The sequence below is a fragment of the Procambarus clarkii genome, chromosome 64, assembly GCF_040958095.1.
Source record: "Procambarus clarkii isolate CNS0578487 chromosome 64, FALCON_Pclarkii_2.0, whole genome shotgun sequence".
NCBI lineage: Eukaryota > Metazoa > Arthropoda > Malacostraca > Decapoda > Cambaridae > Procambarus > Procambarus clarkii.
In genome coordinates this window covers 12,903,470-12,920,969 of record NC_091213.1, presented here as the reverse complement: position 1 = coordinate 12,920,969, position 17,500 = coordinate 12,903,470, and the positions used below count along the sequence as shown (strand labels likewise).

Here is a 17,500-nt window from a genome sequence, read left to right as displayed (position 1 = left end):
TATATATATACATATATATATATATATATATATATATATATATATATATATATATATATATATATATATATATACATATATATATATATATATATATATATTCTGTAAAAATGTGTTCTGCAACAAAAGACAATACAGCCAACAAGTTTCAAGTGAGAGACAGAAAATAAACAAAAAGGAATCGGCAGTTTTGATAATGACTTAAATTACCCAATTACCGCGTAGTTACCTCCAATTTCTCCTCACCTTCGCCAACCTTTTCAAATAATTAAAGAGATATATACGTCAGTTACAGGATACCGTACCGGTGTTTATGTGTGTTTGTGTGTATGTGTGTGGATGGGGAGTGTTTGTGTGTGAGTGTATTTTGAGTGTTTTTGGTGTGGGTGTTTGTTTGTGAGTACTCGCCTTTTTGTACCTACTTATTTGCGTGTTTTTTTTGTGTGTGTGCTTGTGAGTGTGTGTGTGTTTGTGTGTGAGAAAATAAGAAGCCTGGATGAAGTGACACACTGCAAGGATCTGAACGTAAAGATATATTAGAAGGTCCTTAGAGAGGGGACAAAAGGTAACCAACTAAGCCATACAGATAATAAAACACACACACACACACACACACACACACACACACACACACACACACACACACACACACACACACACACACACACACACAATTCTCCACTGAGGGAGTCGAATCTAATGATCAACTTCAGTGTCATATTCCAGTCATACAAAACACTCATCAATATATCGAGGAAATAAATAAAATATTTCGGTTAATGAGTATCGAAATAAGAGGACAACATGGAAGCTAGAATGAACCACTTAGGGACTATGACGAAACACGTCTTCAGAGTAATGGCTGTAAGCAAAGGGGGAACCAACTATAAGAAGAAATATTTGAATACCTTTAGTGATACCTTTTCACAGCCAATATGGCAAGGAACATTTGACGTTGTATGTAAAGCTGGAACCTGAGGTATGTTATTGTTTGCAATCCGGCTAATTCACACAGGACAACAACTGCTCAAGAGCTACTCTAGCCCTCCCTCTCTTCTAACAACACACACACGTACTCTAATTTCTTTTACTCCTTCCTCTTTTCTTGCCTTCTCTTTATTCCCCCTCTTTGTTTCTTAGCATTTGGCGTCAAGGGCAAGAGGCTCTGCAGTCGCTAGCCCGGTGTGTGGTTTGTATGCGAGACGGGCAGGCAGCAAGCACTGAGAATTTTAACTTGTATCGATCAGAGATGATGGTCGTGGTTGGTGTGTGGCGGTGGTGGTGGTGGTGGGGGTTGGTGTGTGGTGGTTGGTGTGTAGTGGTGGTGGTTGGTGTGTGGTGGTTGGTGTGTAGTGGTGGTGGTGGTGGTGGTGGATGTGGGGGTTGGCGTGTGGTGGTTGGTGGTGGTGGTGGGGGTTGGTGTGTGGGGGTTGGTGTGTGGTGGTTGGTGTGTGGTGGTTGGTGTGTGGGGGTGGTGTGTGGTGGTGGTGGTGGTGGTGGTGGTTGGTGTGTGGTGGTTGGTATATGATGGTGGTGGTTGTGCGTAGTGGTTGGTGTGTGGTGGTGGTGGTTGTGTGGTTGAAGTAGGAGGTAGGAGAGTGATATGTAGTGGCTTCAAGTGGCGTGCTGTGGTAGTGATGTGTTGCCAGAAACAGTAGAGAGGTTACAATGCAAGAATTTATTGTTACAGTGGTGGTCGTCGTGGTGGTAATAGCAGTGGTGATTGTGGTAGCAGTGGTGATTGTGGTAGCAGTTTGTACTAGTGGTGCTGATTATAGTAATAGTGCTGACGATGGTAACGCTGACGGTGCAACCGTTGACAGTGGTAGCGCTGGCGGTAGTAACGTTGGCAGTGGTAACGCTGGCGGTGGTAACGCTGGCGGTGGTAACGCTAAGGGTAGCAATTTTAACGCTGGCGGTGGTAACGCTGGCGGTGCTATCGCTAACGGTAGCAATTTTAACGCTGGCGGTGGTAACGCTGGCGATGCTATCATTAACCGTTGCGGTGTTAGCGCTGGTGGTGCTAACGCTGGCGGTAGTAACGCTAACCGTAGCGGTGTCAACGCTGGCGATGCTAACGCTGGCGGTGGTAACGCTAACCGTAGCGGTGTCAGCGCTGGCGGTGGTAACGCTGACCGTAGCGGTGTCAGCGCTGGCGGTGCCAACGCTAGCGGTGGTAACGCTAACCGTAGCGGTATTAACGCTGGCTGTGGTAACGCTAACCGTAGCGGTGTCAGCGCTGGCGGGGATAACGCTAACCGTAGCGGTGTCAGTGCTGGCGGTGGTAACGCTGACCGTAGCGGTGTCAGCGCTGGCGGTGGTAACGCTAACCGTAGCGGTGTCAGCGCTGGCGGTGCTAAGGCTAGCGGCGGCCGTAGCGGTGGCTCCCATCACTAACAAAACTGAAGCAGCGTCTGGAAAAAATAAAAACTCCAAATCTTCACAGTACAAAAACGAATAGAAATTCGAAAACTAATTAAAAGAAAATGGAAAAATAAGAAAAAACAAAAATCCAAAAGGAAAATCAAAGTCAAAACCAGGACTAACTATGCCAGATTCTTAATTAAGGGGCCGGTGGCGGATATGGGGGAGGGAGTGCATAATGAAACCACAACAACTTGGTGAATCTACGAGAAGCAGCGCGCGTCTGGGGAAGACCCAGTACGGTGGTTCTATCCCGCTGCCCTGTCCCAGAGAGTTTCTCCGGATAGAGTAGTTAAAGAATAGTTATCTCGGAGGAGTGGTTAGCCATTGCAGGACCTCGCTAGTATCGGAGTTAAAAAGGTGAGCGCTATAGAATTCTGGGAAAGGAAACCTAAGGCCAACTGGTTATCTAACCAGTTGCTACTTCGTAAAAAAAATGTAGTTGAGACCATACCACACACTAGAAAGTGAAGGGACGACGACGACGTTTCGGTCCGTCCTGGACCATTCTAAGTCGATTGAGAAAGGTCCAGGACGGACCGAAACGTCGTCGTCCCTTCACTTTCTAGTGTGTGGTTTGGTCAACATATTTCAGCCACGTTATTGTGACTCCTCGTCTGCCAAATCCAGTGGTTTTGCGTAACCGGAAGCGTCAGAACTCATGCAGCCCACCTAGCCTACCGGTGCCGCTAATCATTAGACCTCATGCAGCGTCAATATTGCACCGATTTTCATTTCCCTAAGCCATCACAATATTTATTGTAGGGTCGATTGCTCAGAGCTAAGTAGTCACACTTTGAGATGAGAAGCTAAGCGTGGGGAATCATCTAAGATCTCAGAAACAGGAGTCGTAGTAGTAAAAGTAGTAGTAGCAATAGTAATATTAATTGTAACCAGAATAATAATAAAATTAATAATTGAAGCAAATCACAGATATAATAGAATCAATAATAATAATAATGATTAGCCAGCAAAAAGTACTTTGAATATTATTCTGTTACAAATAAAATAGTCAACATGAGAAGCCTTTCTACTCCTGGTTCTTCGGATCAACTCCCCCCCCCCCTCTTCTTTACTCCTGGTATATCCCCCCCCCTATTCAACCAGCTTAGTTTTCCTTCCCTCCCCCAATATCAATCACCCCTCCTGTGTATACCCAAGCACCTGCATCACTGCTATAATCTCTCCCTTATCCAACTAAGCCAACGTTATCTACCTCCCACCTCTTCCTTCCATCCCTTTCCAAATATACCTCCTTCTCTACAATCACCCATTAACCAATACCTCATTACCTAATTCCATTCCACCGACGTTCCTTTGCATCCACAAACCCAAATCACTTCCTCCTATCTCATACACCAAACGACCTCCCTCCACCTCTCCGCTCTCCAGCATCCACCTCTCCCTCTCCACCAACACTCACTTCTCCCTCTCCACCAACACCCTCCTCTCCCCCCAACAACCAACCCCCACCTTCCCCCCTCAGCATCACCATCAAACCACTTCCAAGCCCTTCCAGTAAGCTGCCTCAACACCAAACTCCCTCACAGTGCTAATTAATACCTGGCATTTAGCGTTACGCTCGGTAAGCCTCGTGACACACGCTTCCAGCTAGTTTTTTGTCTTTTTCCTGCCGGGTATTTACTATTTGTGTATGCAGAATCGAGCTATTAGCTCTTGGACCTCGCCTTTCTAACCGATCTATTTTTTCACTATTATGTCGACTACATATATTTATCTCAACATGTGGGATCTTCACTGTGGAAAGAGAGGATGCAGAGTGTACTGTGAATTCTAGCGCCTTGAGGTACGTTAGTGTCAGAGCACTGGGCTCTCTCTCCTTGCTGTGAACTGTGTCTTGGGTCTAGCAACATCAACATTGATATTCGTTCATGCATACTTGAAGCTCGAGGATATTATCCAACATCAGCTCATTTTGAAGCTTGATCCCAGAAGCTCATTTTATTTCATTTTGATTATTTATGCACAGTGGGATACTTTATTTGAAGTTATTCTGCCTGCTTAAGGCTACTGTGTCAAGAGCGATGAACCGTAATGTAGGCCAGCTGATAGGAATTCTTGAGTATTTCATGGTGCATTAGCGTGTCTCAAATGAGAGTCAACTGAGAGATCGCTGATGGAGTGGTGTTCTTGAGAATGGTATCGCATGAGTGAAAGCTCTCTCTCTCTCTCTCTCTCTCTCTCTCTCTCTCTCTCTCTCCACTAGATCAACTGTTGTAATTTAACTGTACCAATCGCAACTGTGATATTATCTGTGGCCGGTGGATTGTGACCTCCTGTGGCACCTGTACCCCGACACTAACTTGTAAACAACACACACACAACAACGTGACACCAAACAAAAAACACACCACGACGTGACAGCAAACACACAGGATGATACTCAGAGAATCGCGCGATGACAAAAACAGCCATATGACGTATGGGATAAAAAACACAAGAAATTAAAGCAAACACGCGATAACATGAATGTAAACACGCAAGGACATTAAGAGACACGATGACACGGAATCAAACACCGGATGACACGAAGTCAAACATAAGATTACACAGAGACAAACACGTTAACATGCTGTGTTTAACTAAAAGCAAACACACAAAACTCTTTCATCCACCTCCCCACCAACAAAATAAAATAAGATTAGTATTTATAAAATCAATTTGTCTAAAGACAAGCATTAGTTGTTATGTACACTATACGACATACGAGGTAGAAACAATATATTAAAACTTCTTAAAATCTATTATCGCTTGATTTTCGAAAGTGTTTCCGTTGAGATCACACACACACACACACACACACACACACACACACACACACACACACACACACATACATATATATATATATATATATAATATATATATATATATATATATATATATATATATATATATATATATATATATATATTATATATATATAATATAATATAATATAATATAATATAATATAATATAATATAATATACATATATCTCAACTTAGAGCGAGGAACAGTGTTAGCAGCAACGGGACATCCGTTGATCGAAGGATCCGCTTTTTCGCTAAAACAGATATGCAGGATTTGCGGACAGTGGCGGCGGCGCAGTGGGGTCAGCTTCGATGTTGAATTATTTTTTGTTTTTGTTTTTCGGAGCGAACGGTCCGAGCTCTCGGCAGATGAGTCCTGTAGAGTTCTATGAACCCACGTATAGAAGTATAGAGTTCTATACTCTAAATCTACAGAGTTTGTTCTGGAGTGTGAGCGTGTGCCCGGAATGTGTTCTTGTCCTTCGCGGGTATCCGAGCGGTTGGATACCCGTAGGGAAGTCATGAAGAGCTCGGTATTCATCCTGGGGTTGCAGCTCGGAGGGTGCTTTCGCCCGGAGCGCATTGCCGCAGCTCGAAATGTACCTTCTCAAGGTGTTCAAAATATCAACAATATTTCTGCTCTCTCCACTCACCTGCGCTGCGGTCAGTGGAGAGGTACGCTGGATGTCGCTAGATTAGTGTGTGGAAAACCAGAGAGAAGTGTGGTCGTTCGTAGTGGAGAGTTAGTGGGACGAGAAGTGATTATATAAAGATTTGTAGCAGTGGAAGACGTCGTAGAATATGAGTGGTTGGATCACTATTTGGTAGGGGTAGTTCTTGAAGTAGTTGTAACAGCAGCAGTAGTAGTAATTACAGTGGTAGTAGAAGCAGTATTGGTGGTGATAATTACTATCAGCAGTTTCCATTTAAAAACGAAAACAACAACAATTCTGAGAGTAACATTAGCTATCTGAAAAGCATCATCAACAGCAACAGTTCTCGCAGAAGATGCTGCTCTTACGATACACAGATCGCCCAGAAGATGATGCTACGATACAAGATACCATACACAGATCGCCCAGCAAACACACAACATAACCTCAAGGTTTCAATAACATTATCACTTTACAAAAGGCCCAGTCAGTGCTGCCACCACTGACGCCGCGGCAGTGGGAGGGGGTGGATATACACCCAGTATACTGTATAGACTCACTCTGATATACACAGTAGACTGGGATATACAATACACCGAATGATGTATACCCGATTTTTCGGTGAACATAAAATGAGTTTTCTTCAGCCAAGCACTGCATTCAATACTAATGTATAATTGCTGGCTTGTGGTGGATTATAAATCTTCAAGAGTTCGATGATCCTTAAGTCCAACACTAAACCGAGAAGCAGAAAAAGGCCAACCAATGACCCTGCACCTTGAGTTTTAACAGCAAAACAATGGCCCACTCAGAGTACAAGGGACAGCACCTTACGAGACTTCGAGTGATCCGTCATTCCTTACAAGCTGAAGAAGCGACAGAGGATAAAAATAAATGGGAAGAGACGTTGATTTTTAACCAAACTCAATGTTTACAAATTTGCGATAATACAATGACACATTCATGGTTTAGCGACGGGACTTTAAAGGACAAGAGTGATCGCTGTTTACGTCTGAAGGCGGAACAGATGATTCAGTAGTTGTAGTGACAGAAACAGAGAATAGAGAGAGTTAAGCCCTTATATATACTCCTTCAGATGTACAACTGTGAGTTTCCCCGTTTTCTGTTGTTTTTTGTTCGTGGCAGGAACACTGTATTGTGACGGGGCTCCTGCTGGCTCCTGACGATCAACTTGCCACTGAAGCAATGCCAGAAGATATAATCCTGATTCAATTACACACTACGCATTGCTACGCAATTATATTCCCATTTTTCGACGTCAGTCAGTGGTTCGTTCAAGGCATTAGGGACGGTACGTTGTGGAGGACAATCACTCGCTACTGAAGGAGTAGCAGAAGGCTACGGTGATTGGGAGTAGTAGGGGAGTGGAGCTCAGGTACGCAGCTGTCACCCCTCGTCCTCCAGGCTGCATAATGAGCCTGCCGTGTGGGAGCGTGGGGGAGTCAGAGATGAGAGGAGCAGGAGGAGGAGGAGAACGAGGGGAGAGGGAAGAGCAGCAGGACGAAGAACAAGAGGATGGGGATGAGAGGGAAGAGGGGGGACAACGAAGAGAGAGGGGAGCAGGAGCAAGGCGGTGAACGAAGGGCGATGAAAGATAGCATAGAAGGAGCAAGAGAGCTGAAAACGACAGGAAACGGAAGAGATAAGTAAAGGAAGTAGGACAGAGAACATAAAGGAGTCAGAGATAAGAACAAGTAAGTGTAAAAATGAAGAAGAGAGAGAATTGTAAAAAGTAAGAAATGGGAAATATACTTACAAAAGAAGAGCAAAATAATAATTTAAAATAGAACATGAATTAGAAGGAAGAGGAAGAGAGAGAGAGAGAGACGATGAAACAGAGAGAAGAGAGGAGAGAGAGGGGAGACTCTTCACCATCATCCTCCTCTCCCCTCACAGACCAGTAAACTCATCAAGCGCTGATCATCACCTTCAACTTGCACTTCCCTGGCCTGTGGTGGTGGTGGTGGTGGTGGTGATAGTGATGGGGATGTTGATGGTAGAAGCGGTAGCAGTAGTTGCGGTGATGTTGGAGGAAGCGGCGATGGTGATGTTGTCAGTGGTGGTGATTGTTGAGTGGTGGTAGTGGTGATGGTGTTAGCAGTAATAGTGGTTTTGGCGGTGACAGTTTTGGAGCGGATGATGACGGTGATAGCGGTGATAGTGGTAGTGGAGGTATCTACGATAGTCGTTATGGTGACGATGGTGGCTCTGACGGTGATTATGATCTTGTTTTGAGGCAACAAAGGTGACGACGATGAAAGCGACTGTGTAGGCGACGGTGTAGACAACGGTGTAGACAACGGTGAACCCGTCGGCGTATATACGCTCTGCCCACAAAAACATCCGAATAACTTCACACTAACAACCGATAAAAAGCTATAATTTCTTGCCCACGAGATATTTACTTATTACACCAGCGTTATGCTAATTTATGTTGCATATAAGTTATGCAATTGCAGTACCGTGATCAATCAATGGTTTTTACGGCAGTTTTATGGCACTGAAATAATCAGAGAACATATGTGGCGTTTTTACAATGGCCAGCTCAAGTCTTGGAACAAAGCAAGTATATTCAATTAAAATTAGAATTAGAGCATTCGTCAGAATTAATACAAATCATAACATTGAGGACTGAACAAGTGTAACTCAAGTGTATCTCAAATAAAAAAAATTTTGCATAAATTAAATAACATTTAGCTTGCAATTTGAATAATGTTTATATATATAAAGTACTACACCAGCACTTTATAAATAAGTACCGGTGCTTAGTATTAAGTACTTGTATTGCTTCAGTCCTCAATTGCAAGAAACTTACAACAATAACCTGATTTCACGGTGATAAAACAAAACGAATACACGTTATTAACCACCAATTTCCGAAGAAGAACGGGATAACAAATCGAATTAGCAACCCCCCCCCCCCTCCCATTACCAACGTAAAATAAATACCGAGATGGTTGAAATGTTCGAATTTCAACATGTCATTTACAAGCACATTTCTAAGGTACGGTGTAGCATTGAAAGTTGGAATGTGTACGAAATGCTAGATGTAATCGAGAATGTAATTTCGTATTGATGTAAGGCGAAGAGTCACTCACTAAACACAATTAACATTTCAATAGCCTTTTCAATAAGCATTTAAATATCCTTGTTAAAGTTCTTTTCAATAAACATTTCAATAACTATTTCAATAAGCATTTCAATATATATTTCATTAAACATATCGATATCATTTTCAATACACATTACACTATCTAATGCAATAAACATTTCAATTTCCATTTTAATAAACATTTCATTAGGCAATACGTACTTAAGTTAACTTTTCAATAAACATTGAAATTGTTCAATACCCATTTCACTCAACATTTTAATATACATTTCACTACGCATTGTAATAAACTTTTATATAAAGATTTACAATATTTTCCGGTATTCTCACTTGAACGAATCGATACGAATAAACTTTCTGAAGAAATCAGTTATCGCAACAACAGGAGGCGAGAGGAAGTGATAACCTGATATCGTGATAACGAAGGTTAATTAGGTGACGGTAACTTAGGATAAGTTTATTAGTTACGATAGATTTGATTAGGAAGTTGGTTAGGTTAGATTTCAGTCAGCTTGGCTAGGTTACTTTGGTTAAGTTACGATAAGTTATGTTAGATTATGTTATCTTCAAGCGTTCAATTCATCACTGTTTTGTTCACCTGTTCATCTAACGCGCGGTCGTTTTTGTTTTCTATCGCTTGTTCATTTGTTCTGATATGGTGAAATTCAAATACGTTCTCAGACACATTATTTTTATAATGCATACAAAAGGGTTAATTCGCGATGTTCTTAGGATCTTGCGTTCGAAATCACTGCAAATATTCATAATTTAGCGTTCGAAATCAGGGTAGTGTACACATATTTTTACATTTATATTGTAATATTTATCGTATTTATTCGCGTAATTTAAAAAAATTGCGTTCACCTGTTCCAAAAATAGTAACGAGAAGTGTGTTCATATTATGACAAATGCAATATAATAAAAATAATAGCGTTCACTTTTTTTTTTTGTAAATGGCGTAAATGAGTTTCAATTATGTTAAAAAAATAGATCCGTCTTCTCTTTTTTATCACGATGCGTTCACTTTTGCTAATCCTTTCTGACATTTAACACGTTTCGCGTTCATATTCTGAGCATTTAAGTGACACTTTAACAATTATTTCACACGCAATGCGTTCGCAATATCTTTTGATAGCGCGTTATATATATATTTTTTGTACTATTCGTCTTTTTTCTACGACGACCCGCCCAAAACGTTCATAAAATTTTAAACGCATTGCCTTCGGGACACTTTAAGGGTAGCGCGGGTTCCCAATACGTTTTAACAGCGACGCGTTCAGAGTTCCTGTATATATACGCTTTTTAAAGGTATCGCGTTCACTCCATCTTTCATGGGAGCGCGCTCGGAAGTCCTTAAAGCCGAAGTCTTGGAACCTTAGTGTCCCAGAGAACGAGACTTAATTCAGCGCATTCAAGCTTATAACTAGGATGAGTTCTAATAATTTCAATAGCGGAGCCTTTTAATTATTTCAGCGATGCCGCGTTTTAATAATCTTAAACAGCTTTGGTGTTCTAATTATTCTCACGGAGGAGCGTTCACACACTCGCGAAAATGATCGTTGTTTTTGTTGTTGTTTTAGATTCAGCTACTTAGAACAAAAGTTCTAATGTAGCACGGGCTATGGTGAGCCCGTAGTTGACTTACCTGACACAGGAGTGGGGCTTTATCTGCGGAAAATTATCGTTATAGCATACTCTTGACCGGGCGCTGATCGATCGCAACTACCTCTCGTTAACGACGGAACAGTTAGTGCCACAACGAGGCCCAAACGAGGTCGCGGGCACTGTCGTATCAGGCTATGTGGCACTGTCCTCAGGATAACAACTTTTCTGGCACTGGCGGTCGGGAAAGCGGCCCACCGTGGCGCCAGTGACGTCCTCTGTGAGCTTAACAAACTTCAGGGAGTTTAACCAACTTCCGTCACGACGGGCTCACCATAGCCCGTGCTACTTGGAACTTTTTGTTCCAGTTAACGAATCTTAAACAACAACAACCAACTTCAGTGAGCTTAACCAACTTCAGTGAGCTCAACCAACTTCAGTGAGCTCAACCAACTTCTAAAACTAGATCGAAAAACGAGACGTATGCGTCATCCGGCTCTGGAAAGTGTCAATACCAGGTATTTCCTTCCCTAAAACGGAAAGTGCCACTCCGTTCAGCGGGTAATTACCTATGGCTTCGGAGACCCAGAAGTAAGTACTTGCCTCATGAACGCAGGTATACGTGTGTGTGTAAGGCGGAAGTACTTCCAGAAAGTATGTTCAAACCTTTTGAAACACCGTTATCATAACATATACAATATATGGTAATGTATACAGCTTAATGCAGTAGACACAAAACAGCAGACATAGAACAGTAGGAACACTACAGTAGACATAGAACAGTATGAACACTTCAGTAGACATAGAACAGCCGGAACATTACAGTAGACAGAGAACAGTAGACATAGAACAGTAATAACATTACAATAGACATAGAACAGTAAGAACACTACAGTAGACATAGAACAGCCGGAACATTACAGTAGACAGAGAACAGTAAGAACACTACAATATACATAGAACAGTAAGAACACTAAAGTAGACATAGAACAGCAGGAACACTACAGTAGACAGAGAACAGCAGGAACACTAGAGTAGACATAGAACAGTAAGAACACTACAATAGACATAGAACAACACTACAGTAGACATAGAACAGGGACCACGAACCACTACCATCACTCTACACGCAGCTACCATATTGGTGACACCTGCCACCGCTGCCCGCAAAAAAAAAAAAAACACAAATCTATTGCAATAAAAAACATATACGCTTCGTAATGTTTCCGTTCCCCTTCTCCTCTTCCTCCCCTCTTCCCCTCGGTAGGAAAAAAGAATGAATAAATGACATAGTAAGACGAAGACCGATGTGGGGGATCTTCTAGCTAGCCTCTTCAGGTCACAATACCCAAACGTTTCTAAGACCTCCCCTCCTACCCCCCCTACCCCTCCTCCTCACCCTCGTTCTCACACTTGAGAAGATCGCTTCCGCTCTAAAAACAAAAACAAAATATAGATGCGTCTTAAATGAGCCCTTTCCCCCACCCCTATTTTTTTTATTTATAGTAAATACAATTATCGTAAATGGATTACGTACACAAAGTCGCAAGAATCAGTTGGTTTCTGTATGTCACGTGGTTTGCTGAAGACGGCAGTGTATTAGGAAAGCTGAAATTCTCACCGGTGTATTTAAGAACAAAATTGTGGGCTGTAATTGCGACAGGGATCCGGTACAACGTCCGGAAGCGACCAAAATAAACCGTGTGTGTGTGTGTGTGTTTTCCATCGATTTCCAGGCTATCAACCCAAAACAAACTGGAAAAAAAGGGGAACTGACCCTAAGAAGTGACTTCGTGCGATTAGAAGAATTATTTGCACCGAGTGATCATAATCCTTTCGGGAGATTATCAAGTTATTTGAATAATTGGTTGTTGCGTGTGAGTGATGGTGGCGGTGGTCATGCGGAGACCCACCTGCCACGGTAGTAGGCGGAGAGCGGCGGCGAGTCGGCACGCGCCAGGCTGGGGTGCCGCCGACCTGCAAGTAAACAAGAAGCGGACACTGGGGGGAGGGGCCGGGCTTAGCTCCGCCCCGCAGCGCCGTACATCACTCTCCAGCATCACTAGCCCCACCCACATTCACTCGAGCGGAACATCTGCTTCTTTCCTCGGCGAATTTTCACCAAATGCAAGAGATTTTGGAGGTTCTGGGTGTTTTCCTGCGTTCTGCAACACGGTACAGCTACATCGGCAGGGCCAACTATGAAAATCATTCAGAGGAATGGACAGAACTAAGTCGGGACAGAAAACACCAACAGTATCCGTCTACGGTTCCTGTCCGCCAGCGCACCAATGAGATGACGGGATAGCATGACGTCACGCACGGCTAGGTTCCAACTTCAGGATGGACCAATCAGGTGGGTATGCGTTCAGTGGGCGGGGCTTGCCACTGTTGGTGGATCGTAGCGCGCAAGTGTACTTCAGTTGTGAGTTTGTAGGCAGGGTCGCGGTCAGACTGTTTGCAAGTCTGATCAGACTTGCTGTGTAATGGCTACAACAACTTACATCGCATCAAGTGCAGTGTGTTCTGATCCAGTCAGTGTGCCAGACTGTCTCACCATGAACATAGTGAACACTCAAGGGTACGGGCGTGAGGCCCACGAAATGAAGTACATGCCCCAGCACCAGGCGCCCATGGCCCACAACCCGTGGGTGGGTCTCCCTCCGTCAGACCCAAGTCACTGGGCCATGCACCCTCACCCGGGCCTCCATCAGGATATCAAGCCTCAACCTTCAGAAGTGGCCATCCACCACCGTCCACCCCATCACATGACCCACGGCTGGCAGACTCCTGTCTCCTCGCCCTACAGTAGCCTGGCGGCGGGTAACGGCGGGTCTCCGTTGGGTCACCATGCCGCCGCCTACGCCTCCATGAACGGCATGCTGCCCCATCAGATGCACCCTGGGCACCTGAGGGACATGCACTGCGAATCCCCCGTCACGCCAGATCACCACGTCCACCACGAAGTCGAGGAGGAGACCCCAACCAGCGACGACTTGGAACAGTTCGCCAAGTCGTTCAAACAGAGGCGTATCAAGCTGGGGTTCACACAGGCGGATGTGGGGCTGGCCTTGGGCACGCTCTACGGCAACGTCTTCTCCCAGACCACCATCTGTAGGTTCGAAGCTTTACAATTATCCTTCAAGAACATGTGCAAGCTGAAGCCCCTCCTGATGAAGTGGCTGGAGGAGGCAGATTCCACCACGGGCAGCCCAACGTCCATCGACAAGATCGCCGCCCAAGGAAGGAAGCGCAAAAAGCGGACCTCCATAGAAGTGTCGGTGAAAGGAGCCCTGGAACAACATTTTCACAAACAGCCCAAACCCTCAGCACAGGAAATAACACAACTGGCAGACAGCCTGCAGCTGGAGAAGGAAGTGGTGCGAGTGTGGTTCTGCAACAGACGACAGAAGGAGAAGCGAATGACACCTCCAATACTCGGCCAGGGGCCTGACGGCCAAGGTGTCAACGGTACCCCACCCGGCCCAGGACAACAGATCACGCCCACGCCAGACTACGGACAGCCCAGGTCAGTAGAGCTTCCCAGGGAACTAAAATACCCGGGCTACACTCACCAGACGATGCACGGCTCCCCTACCCACCTCCCGCCGCAGCACTCGCCGCCCGGACCTCTACTCTCACCACAAATGCCACCTCATAGCGTGGCGCCTTCGCATGCGGTTTCCCACTGATGGTCGCTAAACCTGTGGCAGGAGCCAGCGTACTGACCAGCAATCAGTGGGAGCCGCGAGTGCTCCCCCAGGACTCCACCTACCGCCCCTCGCCATACCCCCAGCCAATATTACCTGGGTTAATGGAGGGGTCGTGGCGCCGGCGTTCATTGAACGTTGACGCCGCTCCTGCCGGCAGTAGGAGAGTCCTTAAGCACCTCTAGTCCCCGGGCCGGCCAGCCTGGCCCTTCTTCGGGAGGAGGGCGGCCCCCGAGCGGCCAGATCGTAACACGAAGCCAGATATATTTACCAGGGAGAAACCTGGTGTGTCCATACGTGTGAAAACTCCTTCAGTGATAAACCTATTTTCTATAGACTAACCTCGAGCTGTGCTGAGGAAGTGTATAAACATGAACTTGTAGCAGATCCATCATTCCATACTTCGCCAGACATTCCATAAGTTAATGTGACTGACTCCTCGGAGCGCAGAGTCGCAGATTGTTGCTACGATTCCTCAGTGAGACGATAAGTAGTAGTGTAAAGACTGAGCTTCATATTACGTGTGAACATTATGTAGCGGTTACCTCGGAGTTTTTTGTGCGCGTGTTTGAAACATTCCAGTGGTGGTGAGTGGCGGGTGGCAGCTGCTGCGGGCGGGCTGCTGGGCGGCCGCCGCCCGACACCTGGCCCCTGTGGGCGGCCAGTGGGCGGCCCCCACACCGCCCACCCACACGCTTGACTCATTCTTATCACGAAATTTAAAAAGATTGTTTGGCGGTGCTGGCGGGTCCGGAATGTTGTGGGTCCGTCCGTGGTGACAAGGGGCCCCCGCCACCACCCCGCTACACGCACCGCTGCGCCTCCCAGCCCACCCTCGCCGCTCCTCACACGCCCGACCAGCTATTTCTATGTGGCAAGTAGAAATTATCTCTTGGGAACTATTTCTGTGAGTGGTGAGGGCAAGTGGCGACCATCTGGTGAGTGTTGTGTGGCCGCCCCCGTGTCCGCCGCCCCGCCACCCTGTACATAGTCACCCGTGTAAATACTGGAGAATCCGTGACGGTGTCCGCTAGCCAGCGCGCCGCACTTGTGATATGTCTCAAGAGCTGATTTTATAATAATTTCATTGTAATATATGTATCATTCATACTTAGATTAACCCCCTACCCCCCCTGAGTATATTTAGTTTGTGTTGACTGTCCCCCGCTGTTGCTAATACGTCGGAGCGGTCGAGGTGCGGTGGTGGTGTAGTGGTGTAAATATTGCCTCCGTCGCCGCTCCCTGCCATCCTTGCCATCGCTGCCGCTGCCATCCTTGCCGCCGCCTGCCGCCACAGTCGCGCCCCTCACCCACCCATGGCGTTGGCGGCTCACTGGCGACCCACTGCAACTTCTCAACCTTCGACTAAACCGGATTCCGCCGCGTCTGGAGCACCTCCTTGGATCCGGATAAGCTAATCCACCTTTGAGGCCCGCCGCCACCACCACCTGTGGTACCCGCGGGAAACCCGACGCCAGCTGGAGTGTCCTGGCGTGCGGGCCAGCTGTGAGGTGAGCTGCCTTCCCATGCAACACCAGCGACCCACCACTGCCCACCGCTCCTCTGCTACCCCCCTTCAGTCTCCCACCACTGACCCGTCGACACCATCTACTTCATCCGGGAGTGTGTTATGCTGCTCCTGCAGTTGCCTGCAGGTTGATCCTACCTCGTCGAGGGATTATTTCGGGTCCTGCAGGAACCATCTCTGGGGGTCCATCCCGGTGATCAGCGGAGGAGTGGAGTGGGTTGGGAGCGCTATTCATCCTCAACTCCTCAACGTCCAGCGGCTGCCCACCGCGTCAACAACAGTGGGTCTGGTGGGTGATGGTGCTGGCTGAATAGTGGGTCGGTGGCGGGTATGGATGGTCGCCCCACTGGCGGTTACAGTGGTGGTGGGTGAGGATGGCCGCCACCACTGTGGGGTAACCACAGTGGTGTGTGGGTAGCCACAGTGGTGGTGGGTGACACAGGCGCCCCCTGCTCAACCCCGCACCCTGTCTCTGTTTGTTATTAATGTTCTGAATGTCTGTAAGAGGCTCTAGTAAAGTAGCTGGACTCGTGATCCTGACCTCACATCACGACTACACGCCGCTATTACTGTTGTAACTACCATTACCACTACTATCGTGTAGCCCCTCACGGGTATATATTAAAAAAAAGAGTTATCAGGACTTATAATAGTGCTATAATGATTTCATTCATTAACGAAAACGTCTTGATAGGAGCAGAAAATAAATCTTTTTACACATGTGAACTTTCTTTGTGTGTTAAAGTACAAAGGATCACGTCAAAGAGGAATTGAATATCCACGTAAGAATTACTTGGAAATCTGTAGTCAAGAGATGTACATAACCTTGTATTAAACTTATTATGAATAATAAAAGAAAGATTTGTCTAAACACTGGGTTTAATTTTACACCAGAATCTACGATTTTGACAATGACATTAACAGTATAACTTTGATACAAAAATATACAGTATAAACTACTGAAGATCAGATAAAAAAGTACATTAAGCCAGTATAAATTTTCGTTTCTATGGAATTTCACAGGTTATATCAAGGTGATTAAATGCATTTAATATGGTAGTGAGCAAAAGGGATACATGATTGGAGCAACAGAGTCAAGATCGCAATGGGACACCGGAAGAAGATAATATCAATAAGTCTGAAAACCCGCAAGAAATTAAACCGAAAAATATTAGAGATAAAACCAAATGATGAGGTCGAGAAAAAAAATACAATATTTTATTTGTGTATTATCTCTTTCGCTGATATATTTTGTACTGACTCTGAACGCTTAAAAGCTGTCGGGGTGGTTGGCGGGAGCGCCGTGGGGCGGCAAATCGTTCACGAGTACTTGATCAATGTATCACGGGGAATTAACTCTTACTGCCTTGGTTATACGATCCTCCGGCACCAGGAAAACACCACTCTCTCCCCACCACCTCTCCCTCTATCACCCCCCCACCAACAACCAATTGCCCCTTGTGATTGCCGGGGCCCGAATGAGCTCAACTCTTAGTCTCAGCAGAGACTAGCAGAGCAGACAGCAGACTAGCAGACTCAGCAGAGCAGACAGTCGGGCATTTAACTCTTTGTCTCTCTCTTACACTCTGTGAAGCTCTGACAGATACGCTGGGCTATCTTCTATGTTTCCTTACAT

General features: G+C 45.5%; 3 protein-coding genes across 4 annotated transcripts in view; 2 read left to right on the top strand and 1 right to left on the bottom strand.

Annotated features, from left to right (window-relative positions):
* LOC123769000 (uncharacterized) overlaps positions 1-12,908 on the bottom strand; it is a 100,754-nt gene extending 87,846 nt beyond the window's left edge. Inside the window, exon 1 of one of the 2 annotated variants that reach the window (XM_045759930.2) lies at positions 12,540-12,908. The gene's annotated coding sequence lies outside the window, so the exon portion shown is untranslated. The other variant, XM_069309189.1, reaches the window with a different exon arrangement.
* On the top strand, positions 1,669-2,397 carry LOC138354752 (circumsporozoite protein-like). Its single transcript, XM_069309244.1, has one exon. It carries the CDS (start codon positions 1,669-1,671, stop codon positions 2,395-2,397), a length of 729 nt encoding a protein of 242 aa, XP_069165345.1.
* A 132-nt stretch (positions 12,909-13,040) lies between the features above and the next one.
* LOC123768998 (silk gland factor 3) lies at positions 13,041-16,735 on the top strand. Its single transcript, XM_045759929.2, has one exon. It carries the CDS (start codon positions 13,113-13,115, stop codon positions 14,316-14,318), a length of 1,206 nt encoding a protein of 401 aa, XP_045615885.1. The 5' UTR covers positions 13,041-13,112; the 3' UTR covers positions 14,319-16,735.
* Positions 16,736-17,500: the final 765 nt, after the last annotated feature.